The 19,010-nt window shown below is 42.5% G+C and overlaps 1 protein-coding gene across 1 annotated transcript in view; it reads right to left on the minus strand.

Moving 5' to 3' along the window:
• LOC134824762 (zonadhesin-like) overlaps positions 1-19,010 on the minus strand; it is a 49,344-nt gene that overhangs the window by 20,684 nt on the left and 9,650 nt on the right. The window contains exons 14-58 of the mRNA XM_063836738.1: positions 16,499-16,566; positions 16,206-16,312; positions 15,951-16,014; positions 15,413-15,538; positions 14,913-15,083; positions 14,545-14,655; positions 14,250-14,353; positions 13,915-14,068; positions 13,531-13,746; positions 13,255-13,407; positions 12,839-13,068; positions 12,349-12,515; positions 11,848-12,017; positions 11,367-11,483; positions 11,049-11,163; positions 10,599-10,741; positions 10,181-10,336; positions 9,806-9,894; positions 9,493-9,604; positions 9,122-9,262; positions 8,417-8,603; positions 8,067-8,203; positions 7,773-7,879; positions 7,494-7,602; positions 7,105-7,253; positions 6,869-6,961; positions 6,566-6,651; positions 6,269-6,429; positions 5,800-5,927; positions 5,449-5,580; positions 5,110-5,245; positions 4,829-4,942; positions 4,433-4,582; positions 4,145-4,277; positions 3,768-3,907; positions 3,526-3,630; positions 3,221-3,333; positions 2,965-3,103; positions 2,717-2,788; positions 2,355-2,459; positions 1,989-2,158; positions 1,574-1,702; positions 1,232-1,317; positions 344-474; positions 57-136 (exon numbers count right to left, since the gene is read on the minus strand). Of these exons, the coding sequence (XP_063692808.1) occupies positions 57-136; positions 344-474; positions 1,232-1,317; positions 1,574-1,702; positions 1,989-2,158; positions 2,355-2,459; positions 2,717-2,788; positions 2,965-3,103; positions 3,221-3,333; positions 3,526-3,630; positions 3,768-3,907; positions 4,145-4,277; positions 4,433-4,582; positions 4,829-4,942; positions 5,110-5,245; positions 5,449-5,580; positions 5,800-5,927; positions 6,269-6,429; positions 6,566-6,651; positions 6,869-6,961; positions 7,105-7,253; positions 7,494-7,602; positions 7,773-7,879; positions 8,067-8,203; positions 8,417-8,603; positions 9,122-9,262; positions 9,493-9,604; positions 9,806-9,894; positions 10,181-10,336; positions 10,599-10,741; positions 11,049-11,163; positions 11,367-11,483; positions 11,848-12,017; positions 12,349-12,515; positions 12,839-13,068; positions 13,255-13,407; positions 13,531-13,746; positions 13,915-14,068; positions 14,250-14,353; positions 14,545-14,655; positions 14,913-15,083; positions 15,413-15,538; positions 15,951-16,014; positions 16,206-16,312; positions 16,499-16,566 (5,806 nt within the window). The remainder of the gene's footprint in view (positions 1-56; positions 137-343; positions 475-1,231; positions 1,318-1,573; positions 1,703-1,988; positions 2,159-2,354; positions 2,460-2,716; positions 2,789-2,964; positions 3,104-3,220; positions 3,334-3,525; positions 3,631-3,767; positions 3,908-4,144; positions 4,278-4,432; positions 4,583-4,828; positions 4,943-5,109; positions 5,246-5,448; positions 5,581-5,799; positions 5,928-6,268; positions 6,430-6,565; positions 6,652-6,868; positions 6,962-7,104; positions 7,254-7,493; positions 7,603-7,772; positions 7,880-8,066; positions 8,204-8,416; positions 8,604-9,121; positions 9,263-9,492; positions 9,605-9,805; positions 9,895-10,180; positions 10,337-10,598; positions 10,742-11,048; positions 11,164-11,366; positions 11,484-11,847; positions 12,018-12,348; positions 12,516-12,838; positions 13,069-13,254; positions 13,408-13,530; positions 13,747-13,914; positions 14,069-14,249; positions 14,354-14,544; positions 14,656-14,912; positions 15,084-15,412; positions 15,539-15,950; positions 16,015-16,205; positions 16,313-16,498; positions 16,567-19,010) is intronic.

Genomic DNA, 19,010 nt, shown 5'->3' on the forward strand with positions numbered 1-19,010 from the left:
AAATATATATATATAAGAAAATGATAAGGTATCGACACTCTGTTCACGTGACTTACAGGATCCTTGCAATAGCTTCCAGCAGTACATATTGTACAATTATTAACATCGCTCAATCCTGTGGTTCCTCCGAAGTAACCTATGGAGTTTAAAGGTTAGAGCCAAAGGATAAATTAAGTTTTAAAGATAAATAAATATTCGAGTGTTGGCGAAACGTTAAAAGCATGCTGAACAAATAATTATCACTGATTATATGGGCGATTTGAAAGTTTGCTAATCACAACCACGTGACCTAACCACGTGACACAGTCACAATTACCCCTAAATCTCTATAAAAACAACGCACCAGCAGGACACTGAAGAGTGGCCTGGTAAGTGCCCGCAGGACAGTAATACCCTTGTCTGCAATCCTCTGGGACACCGGTCTCACATTGTTTACCAGCCGGACATTCTTCACATTCCTCTGACGCTTCCACGCTGGGGAAGGAGGGGCGGTTAGCAGGTTAGTGGTGGAATCTTAGGAACCATGTCATGTGGGAGGGAGGGGTGGTTAGCAGGTTAGTGGTGGAATCTTAGGAACCATGCCATGTGGGAGGGAGGGGTGGTTAGCAGGTTAGTGGTGGAATCTTAGGAACCATGTCATGTGGGAGGGAGGGGTGGTTAGCAGGTTAGTGGTGGAATCTTAGGAACCATGTCATGTGGGAGGGAGGGGTGGTTAGCAGGTTAGTGGTGGAATCTTAGGAACCATGCCATGTGGGAGGGAGGGGTGGTTAGCAGGTTAGTGGTGGAATCTTAGGAACCATGTCATGTGGGAGGGAGGGGTGGTTAGCAGGTTAGTGGTGGAATCTTAGGAACCATGTCATGTGGGAGGGAGGGGTGGTTAGCAGGTTAGTGGTGGAATCTTAGGAACCATGCCATGTGGGAGGGAGGGGTGGTTAGCAGGTTTGTGGTGGAATCTTAGGAACCATGTCATGTTATTGTGTGTAGTTATTGTAGCCTTTTCATTGAAATAAAATGTGAATATTCATGGTCGCGATGACTGGTACGATTCCTTCAGATTGGCTGTTAAAATCACCCTTAGCTAGATCATTAGCTTTAGTTCTATCAACCACTTAAACATTTTCAAAAATTAGGAAATACCAAACCAATCGACTTAGAATCCAGCTTCAACAACTGAAAATTAAACTTCTCACAAACTGAACTATCAGGCAGTCAGACAGAGTTTATCTCTCACCTAAAGGAGCCCTGTTGACATGGTGTCTCCTCGATACTCCCCTCCTCGCAGTAGTACCCTGCTCTACAAGGGTGCGCGTTCCCAGTCTGTGGGGAGGTGTTATTAGGTGTGGGAAGAGGTGTTGTGGTGTTGTTTTAATTGTTTAGTTTTTTACTTGCTGTGGGAATATTGAGCGATTTTTTAATTTTGGGATCATGTATTGTTTAGTGAGAAATTGATTAATTTAGTCAAAATCTATGTTTTGAAGATGTCAATTCTCTAATTAGGAAGATATGATTAATCATCCTTTAAATAAATAATAACCGCTCCAAATCCTCACAAAAACTACTGAAAAATACATACAGCAGATCCAGCCGGACAGTAGTAGCCCTTAGGACAGGTCACACTCTGACCCTCAGCCTGGGGATCCACAGTACCAGGATTAGGACAGTACATTCCTCCTGGACACTGGAGACAGTCTGACACATCATCCTAGACAGGTGGAGATATTGTTAGGGGTAGTGATATTAATTCAGTAGTAGTTGTGTCCTAGACAGGTGGAGATATTGTTAGGGGTAGTGATATTAATTCAATAGTAGTTGTGTCCTAGACAGGTGGAGATATTGTTAGGGGTAGTGATATTAATTCAGTAGTAGTTGAGTTCTGTTGGATTAAGCATTTCACAAGATTATTAACAGTTATCAAAAAAGGTTACATCAAAGTTTAGAATATTGAAAAGAAATGTAATAAAGCACTAAAGATCGCACACAAATCTCACCTGGAGAGTCTTCTTGTTGTATCTACCAGCGGGACACTTATCAGGGTGGTGAGTTCCCTCCCCACAGTAGGAACCTGCCGGACACTCATTTCCGGCGGGTTTACTCTCCGGAGATGCTTCCGGACAGAAGTAACCAGGTGAGCAAGGACCCGTGAAGGTGATTCCACCTCCTGATCGGGAGGGGGAGGTTAGAGGCAAATGGGTTATTTTGAGAATTCTTTAAAACAAGGATTTGTTTTGTTCACTATACGTGCAGATTCTTAGGATAAAGTTGCGATTCTATCAACAAAAAGACTCACATCACTCACATCACTCACATCACTCACATCACTCACATCACTCACATCACTCACATCACTCACATACCTGCACAGAACTTGCCACTAGGGCACTTCTGACACTGTTCTTTAGCAGCTAGACCTGTACTGCTACTGTAGTAGCCCGGTTCGCAGGGCAACTCAGTTGTTGTACCTGATGATTTACACAGGATTACACAGGATTAAAATTAAATTATAGGTCCACTATCGTGAACCGTCATAATTGTTTACAGAATAAAATATTGAAAACATTCATCTGATGATGATCATGGACTATGATTATTTGGAGACAAACTTGAAAGTTTTTCCGTATGAAAGTCGACATTTTTTGCGGTAAAGCCTACGATGAAGATTGAAAACGCAAGTATCGAATAATCAACCAATTATTGGTATAAGTTTTATAAGACAAACCTTCAGGACAGTAGTGTCCAGCTTTACATTCAGCTGGTGCAGCCTCGTGAGACCCAGCATCACAGTAGTATCCTGAGAGAAAGGGCGTTTGAATATCTACTGATTGATGGGTCGTTTGATAATAAGACAATGGCAAACCGATGGTTAAGTATCGTCTTTTAAAGTTAATACTGATTTTGATAAACCATAAAAAGTTGAATTGAACTGGAACGTGTATCTTATTTCAAGAATGTAGGGAATGTTCTGACCAGCAGTGCAATCGAGGAATGTTTCACCGTCATGGCCCGGTTCCGGACAGTACTTTCCAGCCGGGCATTTGAAACAGGAATCTGCGTCAGATCCTCCTTCTACATCTCTGTACGTCCCACGTGGACATTCCTCCGCAGCCTACGGAGGAAACATTCAAAAAATGCTTCTTGTGATTTTAGAACGATAAAAATGCAGCTTTGTAATTTTTCATTATTCTGTAACAATAACATGAACATTTCCTTGTGTTTTACCAACCGAGGCAGCGAGACAGAAGTGGCCGACAGGGCACGGTGCAGTAGCCGCAATACCGGTACCGTCCCCACTGACACAAGTCTTTCCGGCTGGACAATCTTTACACGATGCCGATCCTGGGACAAGGTTTAAATCCTCCTTAAAGTTGCAGATATCTTTGTTTGTTCCGTATATTTTTAATTTTCCCGGAAAATGATAATTAAACTTGCAAGTAGTATTTTTGATATCTCGTCAGAAAAACAAAATCGGATCCAGCCAACCGGACTTGCAATAGTCGATTTGACCGCGGCAGTGGTTAAAACACCAACCTGGTTGGTCCTGATAAGTGTTATCTAGACAGGGAACCTGCTCGGAACTTCCTGCCTCACACTTGTACCCCGCACTACACTTGTTCTTGTACCCGTCATCACTACCTGGATAACAAGGGGTTCAAACTGGATGACAGGGTGCTTCTTATCTTAGGATCTAAGAAACAAGGCAATGATACAAACACTGTTTTATCAAAATAACCGAATGACTACAAACCCTTTAATTAATTAATTAACCGTACCTTGTGGGCAAAAGTAATTTCCAGGACACTGCAGACCCGTCTCCATGCCGGGTTCGTTACAGTAGAACCCTTCAGGACATGTGGTACAATCTGCAGGAGCGGTGTTCTCCTTCGCTCCGCTGTACTTTCCTATAGGACATCTGTGGAGTTTGGGAGAGTTAGAGGAGGATATTGACTTGTTAGGTAGGATCGGTCTTTATCAATTGTTTGAAAATGCGGGTTTTTTTACAGTCAAGTCCGAGCAAATTTTATCTACATACGAAGTCAACAGTTGTTCTCGGTGCATTCCTCGGTGCATTCCTTACCAGTTTTGGACTGATTAGAAACCGACTCATAAACAGATCTCAGAAATGTGAGTGTTTTCCAGATAAACTTACTGGTCAGGAGGATCCCCGGTTCCCTCCGGACAGTAGTGTCCAGCCGGACAGATAACCGGTTTAGCGGTCTTAGATCCCGGACCACAGTAGAATCCGGCAGAGCACTTGTGTTCCGTTCCTGTCCCCATTTTCTCTGCAGTAAACGGAGCTTTAGCAAGATTTCACATAAAACATCTTTTTAAATGCTAAGTTCAATGAACTTGTATATTAATGGGAACTACTCATTTAACTTGAGCGTAAACTCTCGTTCACATAATTCGAACTAAATCAATAATGAAGAGTTCGCACCGGCAGGACAGTAGAACCCGTTGGGACACTCCTTAGCTTCTGTAGACCCCTCCTCGCAGTAGAAGCCAGGCTGGCAAGGTCCAGAACAGATCTCAGTTCCTGTTTCCTCTTCCTTCACACAATTATACGCAGGTTCACTTGTCTGCTGACCTGAATAAATTAATTATTATTATAAATTATTATTACTATTATTACATATTAATTAAGGTATTTTGATAAAGAGGTTTTTAGAAAATTTAACACATTACTTATGCTCATTATTCCTCATTTATTTCTTGTTTGATTCTAAACAAATTTGTAGACGTTCAAGAGATCGGTAGCAACAGTTGTATGGCTAAAATTATATAAAAATTAGTAAAACTAATAAAAAACAAATGTTAATAAAACACAACTTACTCTTGCCACAGTAGTATCCGGCAGCACATTTGGTATCCTTATAGGTTGAGAGACCTGGAGTCTTGCAATAGTAACCACCAGGACACGGCATACAAGAAGCGTCTGTTTCAGCTCCTGCAAATATCGCAAGTGTTAGTCTTCTGTTTTAACACCTGACAATGTTGCACGTGTGATTGCGCGCAACAAATTAGATGTCGATCATTTTGAAGAACCCGTCTTCAAGAATGAAGGCAACTTATCAACAGAAATGCAGCTAGAAATATAAAGTATGTTTCCCGCACGTTTTTCTTCATTGTAAGTTCCAACAGGACAAGGTGACTGCTCGGCACTCTTGGTGCCCTCCTCACAGTAGTAGCCGGTAGGACACTCGTTGATGGTACTGAGCGAGGGTGTTTCTTTCTCGCAATAATACCCAGCCTGAGGGGATGTTGTTATTCATATAAATTAGAAAAGGCTTGTGCTGCAAGTGTCGTGATGTTACAGCCGTGGACGGTGGAATCCTGACCAAGATTAATAAATGATTTCTATTTATTTGTTCAGTTGTTGAAAATGATGACAACACCGTCTAAAAGTGATGACGTCACCACCCGAAGGTTATGATGTCATAACAAAAACCTCACCTGGCAAACGAGGCACTCTGACATTCCCTCGTTATCCTGGAATGTTCCCGGCTCACAGGGAGTTTGCGATGCTGCTCCCGTGTCACACATGTGACCTTTACTGCATAGCTTCTCGTCACTTGCTGTCCCTGTCTGGAAACATCACAATCATTATCATACCGCAAATTGACGAGGGGCCCCATTTATTTTTAATTGATTGAATGAGGTCCAGCGGTATTCATTTCATTTCAGTATGAGCACTTTCCAGACAGACTTAACAAAAATAAGTTTAGACGACTAAACTTTCGAACTTTACCACACACCCCCTCCAACTCATAAAGAAGCTTGTGTTCAAGTTTTTTGGTATCTCACCTCACAGTAGTAACCAGAAGGACAGGCCTCAGTAGCATCCTGAAGACCAGGTTCAGGGCACCTGAATCCAGCTCTACAGGCAGTGCAGGAGTCAGCGTCAGGGATGTTCTCTGTAGGCCCGAAACTTCCTGCATTGGATGTTTTTTAGTGATATGATAAAAGATAGTTGTGTGGAATTTCTTCTTGATTTGGACTGTTCATACAAGGCGAATGATCCAATTAAATTGAGATTCTGGTGCTAAACAAAGCTTGACTTGAACGTCGAACTATGTTTACGGGGGTTACACAAGGTGAATTGTCCAAGTCAATTGCTTCCCAAGTAATAAGTAATCCGGGACACATTCTTGTACTCTCTGCCTCAATCATAGAGTCTGGCAAACTCTAATCACAGGTTAGTCAGGCAGTGGCTCACACTCTGTTGATATCTCTTAAGGGAATCAACAACAAAAATTCTTGTAATTCCACGTACCCTCAGGACACTGCTCCTTCCTCTCAGTCCCCTCCAGACAGTAAAACCCTTTACCACAGTTAGCTTGTGTAGCTGATGTAGAACCGTAGTCACAGAAGTAGCCCGCTCTACATAGCTTAGTTTCTATTGTGTCGGAGTTAATGGCGGGTTCGTCACAGTATCTGGAGGGGAGGTGAAGATAATTTAACTAGATCGTGATTGTAAATGCCTTCGATTGATGAAATTTATTGCAAAAAAATAACAATTCGGATACTATACTTATAGACTGCAAAAACAAGAGCAACCCGTTTCACATACCTTCCTTGCAAGCACACTTCACAGGCATCTGATGATTCTAGTCCTTCGGATGCACCGTAAGTGCCAACTTGGCAAGGTTTTGGGGTCTGAAAAATAAAATAAATTGTTTTAGCTTACGTAGACGTCCTTTGGTATGACATGGTGAATTAAGATAATAAAAGGTTACAGCTTGAGGTCAAATACATAGATTCATTCCAATTCTAGATTCAAAAGCCAAGATTCATAGAGCATTAGTTTGATTTTTCTGAGCCAACCAAACGATGACCAACACAATCCAAGTTAAGCTATGTAAGATATAATTACCTCTCCGGAAAGACAGTAGTAGCCCTGAGGACACTTCTCACTGGTCGTGGTGGAGCAGTTCTTACCTGCCTCGCAATCCTGGCACTTTGCCATCTGGCAGGAGTAACAGAGGTTAACTTTTATATTTGGAAAGTATTTGAAACATTTGCAGAGAGTTATTTTAATTAAGAAAACAAATAACAACAACGCCTTGTCGAATGCGAAAAAAGAAAGACACAACAAGCAGATTTGCTGACCCCGTCAGTGTTAGCAAGAGTTCCAGGAGCACACTCCTCCGGGAGAGTGGTTCCCTCCGGACACTGATGTCCGGGTGGACAAACTCCGGCTAGTGCCATATCATCCTCCTTTTCGTAGTCGTTAGCCGACGGAGACTCTTCTTTAGCTCCTGTTATGGATAATGTTAAAATTAGTAGAGCCAGTCCGAGTTAACACTAGTCTAGCATCACGGGCGTACAGGTAAAATTAATGTTATTATGATCCCAAAAAATCTATATTTCGTCAGAAAAAGATCGTGCATTGTTAAAAATCATACTATATTCAATTTACCATTTTTTTGCATATATCTAAAATTACGGATTTCAAATTAGAAAGGATTTACAAAGTATCCCTGAAGCAGATAACATACCCTTCCAGCAGTAGAAGCCCTCTTGACATTTAGCAGAGGGACTTGTCAGAGCTTGTATCTCACAGTAGTGACCCCCCAGACATGGCCTACAGAAGGAGACGTCCGTACCCTAAAGCAAGTGGAGAAGGGTTAGTTATCCTTTTTGTAGATATCTTTCAAATCAATCAATTTCAGATAAAAATAGATAGTCGCGTGACTTGGAGCGGTATACTTATCAGCAAATAAAAGGTTACATGATAAACTCTCAAAAGTGTTTTAAGATCGGTTTAAAAAACCCACCCGTTTATCAGGGTTGTAGGTACCCTTGAGACAGGGTACCATGGCAGTAGCTCCAGCACCACACCAGTGTCCTTTATCGCACTCTCTTCCGCCTTGTGATGACGTCACTGAAGGAGAGATGACGTCATAAGGTCATGTTAGTTTTAAAGATATGGTAATTTATGGTCGGGAACGTCATCCCCCAACCAAGACTAACCAAGACATGGAGATAACAATTTCCTAACATGGTAGCCGACTTGAACAAAATTCTCGGTCTAGTATCAAATATCGAATAAGCACTTTAAATTAACTAACTTGGGTTGCCGAGAGTTGCTCCTCCAGTGCAGTAGAAACCAGCATCACAGTCCTGGCCGTCAGTAGCTCGACCTGTACCAGTGCAGTATTTACCTGCCGAGCAGGGCAGACAGGCTGCCTCTGTGGACTGTTGTGTTCTGAGGTAGTTAGTTTAGTAGGGTTTGAAAATGAGAATAGGAGACAGCTTACTGCTTTACTGATTGAATCGTATTAGAACAAATATGTACATGAGAAAAACTCAACATCAATGATCAAAGTGAGCACTTGAAGACAAAATATTGAATATATTTCTTGATATGTATTTGAAACTCAACCCATGAACATTGAACGTGAGCACTAAGGTTTCTTACTTGGTATTAAACGTTCCCTCTTCACACGGGTAGATAATCCCACCAGAACAGTAGTGTCCCGCAGTACAAGGTTGAGGGTTGGAGATGGAGATGGTACAGTCGGAGTCAGTGGAGTCAGCTTTACACGCTGACTCAGTGAAGGTGAAGGAGCAGTCCTGAATCAGGGTAGACGCTGTGCAGTAGTGACCTGGGTGAGGTGAGAATAAGAGGACAGTAAGAGTAGTGTAATACATTGTCATGTGGTGTGGGTACCTATTTAGATCTAACAAACTGGATTATTTGGGAGCTGTTCCGTTTAGAGTAAGGTTAAAATCAGCAGTCAAACTGAAACAAAATAAGAAATATCCTGATGAATAAAGAGTAATACATAAAGAAGAAAGTGAGTTATGTCCAATTTAAGGATAAGACTGAATCTGGACGAGTCATTTTATGTCCCAAAAAATAATTTCCACCCGAGCTGAACATTTTGCACCCTTTGAACATCCTCGATCTGCTTGAATCTCAAAAATGGCGAGCTGGAGGCCAGTCTTACAAGTTCTAATCAGACGTATTAGAGCTACTTCAGCTAGTGATTAATCCGACATGTTATAAGAGTAAAGAGTAAAGAGTAAAGAGTAAAGAGTAAAGAGTAAAGAGTAAAGAGTAAAGAGTGAAAAGAGTCAAGAGTAAAGAGTAAAGAGTATAGAGTAAAAAGTAAAGACATACCTTCAGGACAGATATCACAAGTACCACTCTCCTCATCAGGCTGGTATGTGGTCTCTTCGCAGAGTTTAGGATGTGTGGAACCCTCAGGACACTTGAACCCTACCATGCACTTGTAGTCGGTTGGACTTCCTGTTTCCTGCCCTGAGAAATAACATGTTACTGATGACGTAATTTTACTGATGACGTAATTTTACTGATGACGTAATTTTACTGATGACGTAATTTTACTGATGACGTAATTTTACTGATGACGTAATGTTACTGATGACGTAATTTTATTGATGATCTGTCAAATTTAAATTTCGTGTCGAGGAGGACATGAATATTACAATATTTAATTTATGATCCGAACTGAGCCAGATCCCACAAACCTCCAGGACAGAAGAATCCCTGGTTACAAAGTTTCCCGTCGACACTACTCATACCATTAGTATCACAGTAGTGACCAGCTTTACAGGGTACACAGTCATCCACCTTCTCTTTCTGAACAAAAATAGTCGTCAATATCGCAATTAGTTCATTAGATAAAGTTCATCATATCATTCCGAAAAAAAAACCGGAATTCAAAACAGGTGCGCTAAACCGGCAAAAAATGTCCACAAAACCAGAAGTCAAAACAGAGGAACAAAATAAATACAGCGAATTATACAAGTAAGATAAGGGACGACAGATCACGGCACTCACCCCCTTGTCAGGATTGTATGTTCCAGGTAGGCACTGTATTGGGTCACCTTGTCCTGCTGGACAGTAACTACCTGCAGGACACTCCACCGCTGAAATTGCGAAAAACTTTAAAACTTAAAACAGTGTTGTAATCCTGATTTACATCTTAGGACTTTTTATATCAGCTTTAACTAGCTCATGAGTTCAACAATGTTACAAATCTCCAAATTTCAATTTAAACCTTTGCGTATATCTTCTAAAATTATTCTACATGATTAGTTAAAGTTAAAAGTAATGGGTACACGCAGCTGTTTTGAAATAATAAGTTTTGGAATAATTGGATACTTATTTATGAAATATTTGCCCGTTCACCCACTAAAAGCACTTATAACTCACCAGTAGGTGTAGTTGACTGTGCGGGGCAGTAATAACCAGCATCACACTTGTTTACCAACTCAAAGTTGCCGTCTCCACTACAGTAGTAGCTCTTAGGACACGCTTCAGGGGTTCTGGATCCTGCTGCACAGTAGAAACCTGGCCCACACACTCCGCCTGAAACATATTGACATGACGTCACTGGGTGATGACGTCAGAGAATGGTTGAGGACAGAAATATAGCTGAAATTCTTTCAAGATTTTATCATGCAGGAGTTCAAAAGTTTATGCTTAACAAAAAAGCTTGACTCCTGGGCACGGCACGGTCAAAAAGTCGATCAAATCTCAGAAATCTGACACGGTAAATCAGAGTTCAACTGTAACTGTTTAATACATGCTACTGAAATCTCTAAAACCCTGAAATCCCCCAGTCACGTACCGTGCTCACCGTCACTCTCACTAACACTACCCGCAGAACACCACCTCCCCTCGGCACAGTCGTGTGGTATAGCTGTAGCTTCCTCGCAGTACTTTCCTGCAGGACACTCTATACAGGAACCTGGATTGTCTCCTCCTGGTTCTCTGAAGGTATATGTTGTAATAAGCTGGATTTATAAACCTTACTATTATAGTTACAGAGATCTCATTCATCGAAAAAAGGAGTGACTGTGTGGTGCAGGCCACTCCAACGATTAGGGGGAGATCTTCTCAAGTACAAGTAAGTAGTTACTGTATTATCGTGAAAAATAATACCTTACATTACGTGGACAGACATGATAGAGGGTGCAAGCGGTGTGTCTCGAAAAGCAAGGTAAGATAAAATATAAAAACATTTCCTTGCGTTTGAGAATAACCATATATCTCGAACTATAGTTACAAGAGAACTAACCCACGGAAGGTTCCGGCAGGACAACGCTTCTTCTCCGAGGACTCGCAGTAGTAGCCTGCACTACACTTGTGGGAGTCCTGGAGGTCCGCTATCGCTGCTTCTGAACACTCGTAACCTGGTGGGAGAGGTTCGCTGGTCAGATTGTGGAGGATTTCTTTAGTGCAAGTTACCAAAATTCGTATGCAGTCTTGGATTCTTCTTTCCAGCTAATCTCAATTAGTCTTATAGCACAATTAATTAAATAATTGAATTAATGGATTAAATTACAATATCACTTTATTACTATTTAAATTCCGAATCTAACTTTTTCCAACTTACCGTCTTTACACGGGAGACATTCGCTCTGTTTCGTGGCGGGCTGATAGAAACCAACTCCACATGGAACCTGAGCTGAACTTCCCTCCGGACACATGTGGCCTGGTTCACAGGGGCCACCTGAGGAATGTGAAGTGCGTAAGAAGGAATGTGTGTGAGACTTAGTTATGTTAGATTAAAATGGCACCTGATATAACTGGAGACGAGCTGGAGAGCTCAGAGAAACTGCAGGATGAGTGAAAGGAGGGTGTAATTTTCAGCTTTTTAGGGAAGGGAGTGGCTAAAAGCCAAAAGAACATGCTCAAAAGTTGTTTATATCATCATTACAACAGCACTCATACTTCAACCACTACTTATATGTCGTAATCTGACGAAAGGGTTTCAACTTTACTTGAAATAGCCGATTAAACGTCGTCATTTAAACCCGACATGATGATAAATAACACTATCGTTCACTTGCTTCAAAACTTAGAGAACACCCTACCTTGTCCGGTACCAGCAGCCGGCTGATTACTCTCAGCTCCTCCAGAACAGAAGTACCCAGCAGCACAATATCTACTCTCCAGGTCCGTTTGGGTTAGTCCTGTTTGCTCGCAGTACTTCCCGGCCGTACAGGATGAACACTCATCCTCCGCTTCGAGACGGTCCCTGTCCCTGGATAGTGTGATACTTTAGTACAAATAGTTATCAAGACTTCTCAAGGAGTTATATGAATATTTAAAATTCCGGAAATTCTGTATAAGTTATGACAATATGTCACTGCAGCTATTCCATCGACCGAAATCGCAATAATTGTCTCAATCTAAAACAAGCAGAAGTAATGCTAGGGGAATCGAAACAAGCCGTGTTTAAATAATGTATTCTATGATAACCACGACGGAGTTCATTTTATTTTACCCATGAATTCATTTGATGCATTTGTATTCTGTAACAGTGTTGGTATTTAATGCACACAGCACTGGCAATAGTAGATAAATAAACGAACCCGAATTTGCCAACAGGACAAGCAACAGGGTTAGCGGTTCCCTCGACACAATAGTACCCCTCAGGACATCTACCATAGTTGTCATCATCGGGTGGTTCCGCTCGTTCAGCACCCTCCTCACAGAAATACCCCGCTGCACAGTTGCCGTCTGGTATCGAATTACCTCCCTGTAACACGGGGGGATATGAAATAGTTGAGAGCATGATTTACGAGAAGTTGTAAACTTGATACCATGAATATTGAAAAACTTCTGATGTGTTAATTATTTACAAACAATTTTTTACTGTTACTAGGTTACTAGGTTACTTCTCAACGTAACAGCTGTAACACCACCCTATATGTTGTACTCGAGCTTTTAATCTAGAATTAAAACAAGTCCTTTATACCATGGAGCCTGAACCCGGACTGGTTACACCTAGTTAAAGCACTTCCGTCCCATTACACGATATATTTTGTAAATTAAAACCAGGTAAGGAGTATAAATGCCCACCTGACAGAACTTCTGAGGAGGACAAGCAACACAAGCATCCTCACTCTCGCTCCTCACATTAGGATTATACGTTCCGCTCTCGCAAGGGGTGGCAGCAGCTGATTCTACCGGACAATAGTGCCCAGCCGGACAGTCTTTCTCTCCTTCCCCCGCTTCACAGTACGTTCCAGGGGTACACTCGATACAGTTAGCCACGTCTGTTCGCTTTCCCTCTTCTGTTTTCTTCCCAGCTGTGATTAATTCAGTCTGTTTAAATTGTGACTGTGGTAGTTTCGTATTTCACTATTCTTGAGGTTTGTACTGGTTGGCCCAAAGTTAACAATAGGTCGAAACCTCAGAGTTACTGTAAGAACAATGGCAATAGTGTAACAGCATGCTGAAAGCAATACCAACAGTTTCTTTTTTCCCTTTTTTACCTTCACACTTAGCGGGTTCCTCACTACGTTTAGTGCAGAAATGGTGCATGGGGCAGGGCTCCATGTTGGCTGTGGTGGTACCCTCGGGGCAGAAGTAACCCGGTGCACATTCACCTGACGCTTCCTCCTGACCCTCGTTGTCACACACGTAACCTGGTTTTAACAGGACGTTTTAAAAAGATATAAAAATAAAGTTAAAGCAATAAAGCAGTCTGTGGTGCGCGATTACAATTATTGAAAAAACCTCCACAATTACAAAATGATCAACGAACTGACCTTTTGGACAAGCGGTACATTTTTCCTCACTACCGAGACCTGTCTTTAATCCCAAGGTTCCGATGGGACACGGTAACTCCTGTTCCGTTCCCTTGGGACAGTACATCCCGATAGAGCACTTGGTGCCTCCGGTACTACTGCTCACAGGCTTGCTGCCGTCACAGAAGTAACCTGCTTTGCATCTGAACTTGTTTTCCATCTCAAACCTGCCCGTTCCTGAATGGACGTTTGTAGCATGTTTCGAAGGTAAGCGTGTTTCATATGGTCATTATAAAGTTATAAGATCAGACAAAGGGCCCACTACCTCAAAAACCTGTTCGGGAATCGAATTCCCGCTAAAGTCGGTGATCAAACTTAAACCACCGCCCAACCAGCAGCAATTACCTGGGCAATAGTAACCAGGTTTACAATTTTGGCAGTCCGCATCTGACGTTCTTCCCAGGATATCGTTGTATGTTCCCTCTTTGCATGGCACAGGATCTATCGCACCCTCTGGACAGTAATGCCCTTTCGTACACTGACCCTCTGTAGAGTCCATCTGGTTGTGTGACAGTTAGCTTTAATCATAACACCACCATGGTCGGGACCATGTGATATAAATAAGTATAGATTTATCTTGATGTGACTTGAAATGATCTTGACAAACGAGGGTCAAGGTACATAAGTCATAAGACCCCACGGTGATCATAGTTAAAGCAACAACTAACTACCGTACTTACCCCGGGATCAGGACAATATTGACCCGGAGGACAGGGCAGACACTCTCCCTGACCCTTGTCTGGCTGGTACTCTCCTGGCTTACACTCCAGCGCTTCACTTGACCCTGACAAGATGGTCGTGAATAGAGTTGGAGTAGACAACATTATTTTTGTGGATAATTGGGAGAATCTCAAAATAAATCCTTTGCAGCGAAACAAATTTGACAGCAACATTGTACAAGTTAAATAAAAATATGAAAACATCTGCCGCAGTAACTGCTGAAATTAAACAAGGTTGAAAATAAGATATAAAAACCTTTGCCGCAGTAGTGACCAGGAGGGCACTCCTCCTCTTGTCTAGATTCAGCTCCCCCCGAGCAGAAGTACCCCTCGTCACACTCCCCAGTAGGGGTGTTCAGTGCTTCCCCTGGACAACAAAACGTAAGATTCAGGGGATTCAGGGGGACATTTTATACAGTCTTTCAGTTCAACATGTATTTTTGTTATGAATTTTTAACGGGGTTTGCCGTTCATTGTCGATCCATCGGTCGAGAAATATACGACAATTTAAATACCTGCGGACTATATCAAGTACTCAAGTTTTTACAAAATTTCAGTTTTCCAGATTGTTCCGCGACTTAACACAAAGTACAAACTAAACCAACTCCGGGTAAAACAACTCACGGTCACAGTATCGTCCGCCCTCGCAGGGTAGACACGAGGTAACATCAGAGGACACAAATTTAGGGTTGTAGGAGCCCTTAGCACAGGCAGTTTTAGCACCGTCCTCGCACCAGTACCCTGCCCCACACTGCTCCTGGGTTTTTATGGTGCTTCGTTCCGGACAGTGGAACCCTGGTGGGGTGGTTGTGAGTTTTTTGTTCTTTATTTTTTTATTAAATGATTGTTTTAATAGTTACTGCAACTGGAGATGTGATATTATAACTAGAGACGTTATTTCTTTTACTGTTTCCAGTTCAGTAATAGCTTCAGTCTCATTGTTGATTTCTTAGCTGGACTGTTTCTTTAGTATTCTTTTTCGTGGAAGCAAAACATTTCTCATTCATTATCAATGCTAATGTCAATAACACATCATTAGTGCTAGACGGTATAATGTATAATGTATAGTGTACAATGTATAGTGTATAATGTATAGTGTGCTGTATATCGTATATGAATGATACCTGGGTCGCAATGAAGAGTATACATGCTCGTAGCTTTAGGGCAGTAGTAGGTCTCAGGACAGTTAATAGGATTTCCTGTACCTTCAGGACAGTAGTACCCCTCCGGGCACACTCCACCGATGTAACCTGAATCTTGATTTTCAAACTTTATATCAACCGGACTTGACAGACATACATGCAAAAACAGATCGTGCAAATGTTAAAGATTTTGGGAAATTACCATTGAAATTTGAGGATAGTTGTGAAATAATGTTACGTAGACACGATGAGCAAATCGTTGCATTATCAAAGAGGACAGTAAAATTAAAAGTTGAAACAAACCTCTCTCCAGCCCTTTCGTTTTATTATAAGAGGTGTAAACATTATATTTGACTAAAAAAATCAATGAAGATTGAAGGTGGTATCATCCGTTCAGTATTCGGTAACATAATGTCATTAAAATAATGTCGAAATTCCAAAATTAAAATCCTATACATATATCATGCTTATCAGATAAAGCTAAACGTGGCAGATATACATAGTTATCTTAGGTAGGTACCAGTGTTTGCGCAGGGAGAATTGATGTCCTGAGGATCATTATTAGGATTAACCGTATCGGAACCCTGTGAAAAAGTAGTGTAATTATAATTAAGCAGTCATTATCACAACATTCTGTCATTTACTGTTTGAACTGATAATTTCAACTGCTTTACATGTCAATTTAGGTAAGTAAACTAGGATTGATATAGGAAAAAAGCAAAAAAGCTTGAAAACCAGTTAACAAAATAAACGGCGACCATGATAACCCACTCACCACACAGCAGAAATAGCCAGCTTGACAGATAGCGTCAGGTTCCTCTAACTCCCGGGCAGTACAGGCATTACCCGCCTCACATTTCCTACAGTTTGCCGGTATACTTCCTGCAGTAAAGGTAACATGTCTGTGAGGACATAATAATATGGATAACGGCGATTCAGATTATACTTTGTTTGAGCCTAATAACACTTTTACTTGAGCAAGCAAATTTCTATCTGATAAAATAATATAATGAACAGTTTTTCGATAGGAAATGAAAAAATAAAGAAAGAAAGCAGAATATCAATAACCTCCAGTATTGTCGTTGTACGTGCCAAGTGGACAGCTCTCCCCTTCCACACTGCCCTCCTCACAGTACCTGATTAGGGGGAGTTGATTTTAATTTATTTAATCGTCATTTTCGGGGGGGGGGGGGGGGGGGGGGGGTCCAACCCGATCCAATCCGATCATTCCGATCCCGATTTTGGCCTCATCAACCCTCATATCGGAAAAATCGGGAAAATTTAAATCTTCCCTCTGAGGTTTCTAGGCGATATAGGTAGCTATTTCTGTACTTAAATATGACAATAAATCGATTGGTGGTGGTCCCAGAAACCCAAAATAGTTTCTTGTTCAAACAAGAATCGTTTCGTCCGGAAAAAAAACACACTGTCGTATCAACTCTTGTTTGACAGAAACATCCACCCCGGTCCACAATTGAAAGAGGTACGGTTGGTAATAACAATCGTAACAAATAGCGAACGCTTTAGTAACTTTTGATTTAAATTGTCTCCACAATTTGTAACAGGCTATCTGCAGAAATGGGTAGCACAGTTATCTCTTAGATACAAAGAATAGTTTACACAATTTTTAATAACATTAAAAGGGATGAAAATCACTTTATTCATCAAAATCTTTATTTATCATGTAACAACTTTTCCATAGTACTGGAGAGTAAAACTATGTCAAACAAAAAAATTCTACAGCACATTTTGAGTCAGTAACAGTAACATGTCAATATGTTACAGACTCACATGCGTTTAAAAACATTTTAGTAACAATAAATTGTGTAAACTGATGAGGAGGAGGATGAGGACTGAAGAAGAGGAGGACTGAGGAGGAGGAGGAGAAGGAGGAAAACTGAAGAGGAGGAGGACTGGGGAGGACTGACGAGGAGGAGAAGGACCGAGAAGGACTGAGGAGGAGGAGGAGGACTGACGAGGAGGAGAAGGACTGAGGAGGAGGAGGAGGATGAGGAGGACTGACGAGTAGGAAGAGGACTGGGGACTGAGGAGGACTAAGGAGGAGGAGGAGGAGGAGGAGGCTGAGGAGGACTGACGAGTAGGAAGAGGACTGGGGACTGAGGAGGACTAAGGAGGAGGATGAGGAGGATGAGGCTGAGGAGGAGGAGGACTGATGAGGAGAAGGAGGAGGAAGACTGAGGAGGAAGACTGAGGAGGATGAGGACGAGGACTAAGGATGAGGACTAGGAGGATGATAACGAGGGCTAAGGAAGAGGACTGATTAAGATGAGAAGGAAGAGGAGAAGGAGGAGGAGGACTGCGGAGGAGGATGATAAGGAGGAGAATGAGGAGGAGGAGGAGGAGGAGGAGGATGACTCAGGAGGAGGATTCAGGAGGAGGAGGAGGACTCAGGAGGAGAACTCAGGAGGAGAACTGAAGAAGAGGAGGAGGACTGATGATGAGGAGGAGAAAGAGGACTCCAAAGAAGGACTCAGGAGGAGGAAGAGGAGGAGGACTCAGGAGGAGGAAGAGGAGGAGGAGGAGGACTAATGACGAGGACGAGGACGACTAGTGGAGGACTGAGGATGAGGACTGATGAGGAGGAGAAGGAGGAGGACTTAGGATTAGGATGATGAGGAGGAGGACTGAGGAGGACTGAGGAGGAGGATGAGGAGGAGGAGACTGAGGAGGCGGAGGAGGAGGCGGAGGATGATGAGGAGGAGGACTGAGGAGGACTGAGGAGGAAGACTGACGAGGACGAGGACTAAGGACGAGGAGGAGGAGGACGACGACTGAGCAGGAGGACTGATTAGGAGGAGAAGAAAGAGGAGAAGGAGGAGGAGGAGGGGGAGTCAGGAGGAGGAGGACGACTAAGAGTAGGACTCAGAGGGGACTGAGGAGGAGGGTGAGAAAGAGGATGAGGACGAGGACGATTATGAGGAGGACAGAAGATGAGGACTGATGAGGAGGAGAAAGAGGAGGAGGACTAAGGAAGAAGAGGAGGATGACTGAGGAGGAGGAGTCAGGAGGAGGAGGACGACTATGAGGAGGACTGAGGAGGGCTGATGGGGAGGAGAACGAGGAGGATGAGGAGGAGAAAGGAGGAGGTGGAGGAGGAGGAGGAGGAGAAGGAGAAGGAGGAGGACTGGGAGTAGGACTGAGGAGGAGGAGGGGACTGAGGAGGAGGGTGAGGAGGAGGAGGAGGACGAGGAGTCATGAAGAGGACTGAAGAGGACTCAGGAGGAGAAGGACTCAGGAGGAGGAGGAAGAATTAGGAGGAGGAGGAGGACTGATGAGAAGGAGGAGGAAGACTAGGGAGGAGGAGGAGGACATCTAAATGTTTTGTCTGTTTTTGTCTGTTTTTGTCTGTTTTTGTCCGCCCTACTTTTTGTCCGTTTTTAACATATAGGGTACCGAACGGACACAAAACATGATCCCCCAGCCAAGCATGTGTTACGATACAAATGTACTTGACTATACATTTAAGGTGCAGTGTACTAGTGATATTATGGTATGTTTAAAGACGGGACCACAAAATGACAAAATATAACCCGGTACCTAGTGTTGTACTAATACATAA

Source organism: Bolinopsis microptera, chromosome 13 (genome assembly GCF_026151205.1).
Source record: "Bolinopsis microptera isolate Bmic1 chromosome 13, MBARI_Bmic_1.0, whole genome shotgun sequence".
Lineage (NCBI taxonomy): Eukaryota > Metazoa > Ctenophora > Tentaculata > Lobata > Bolinopsidae > Bolinopsis > Bolinopsis microptera.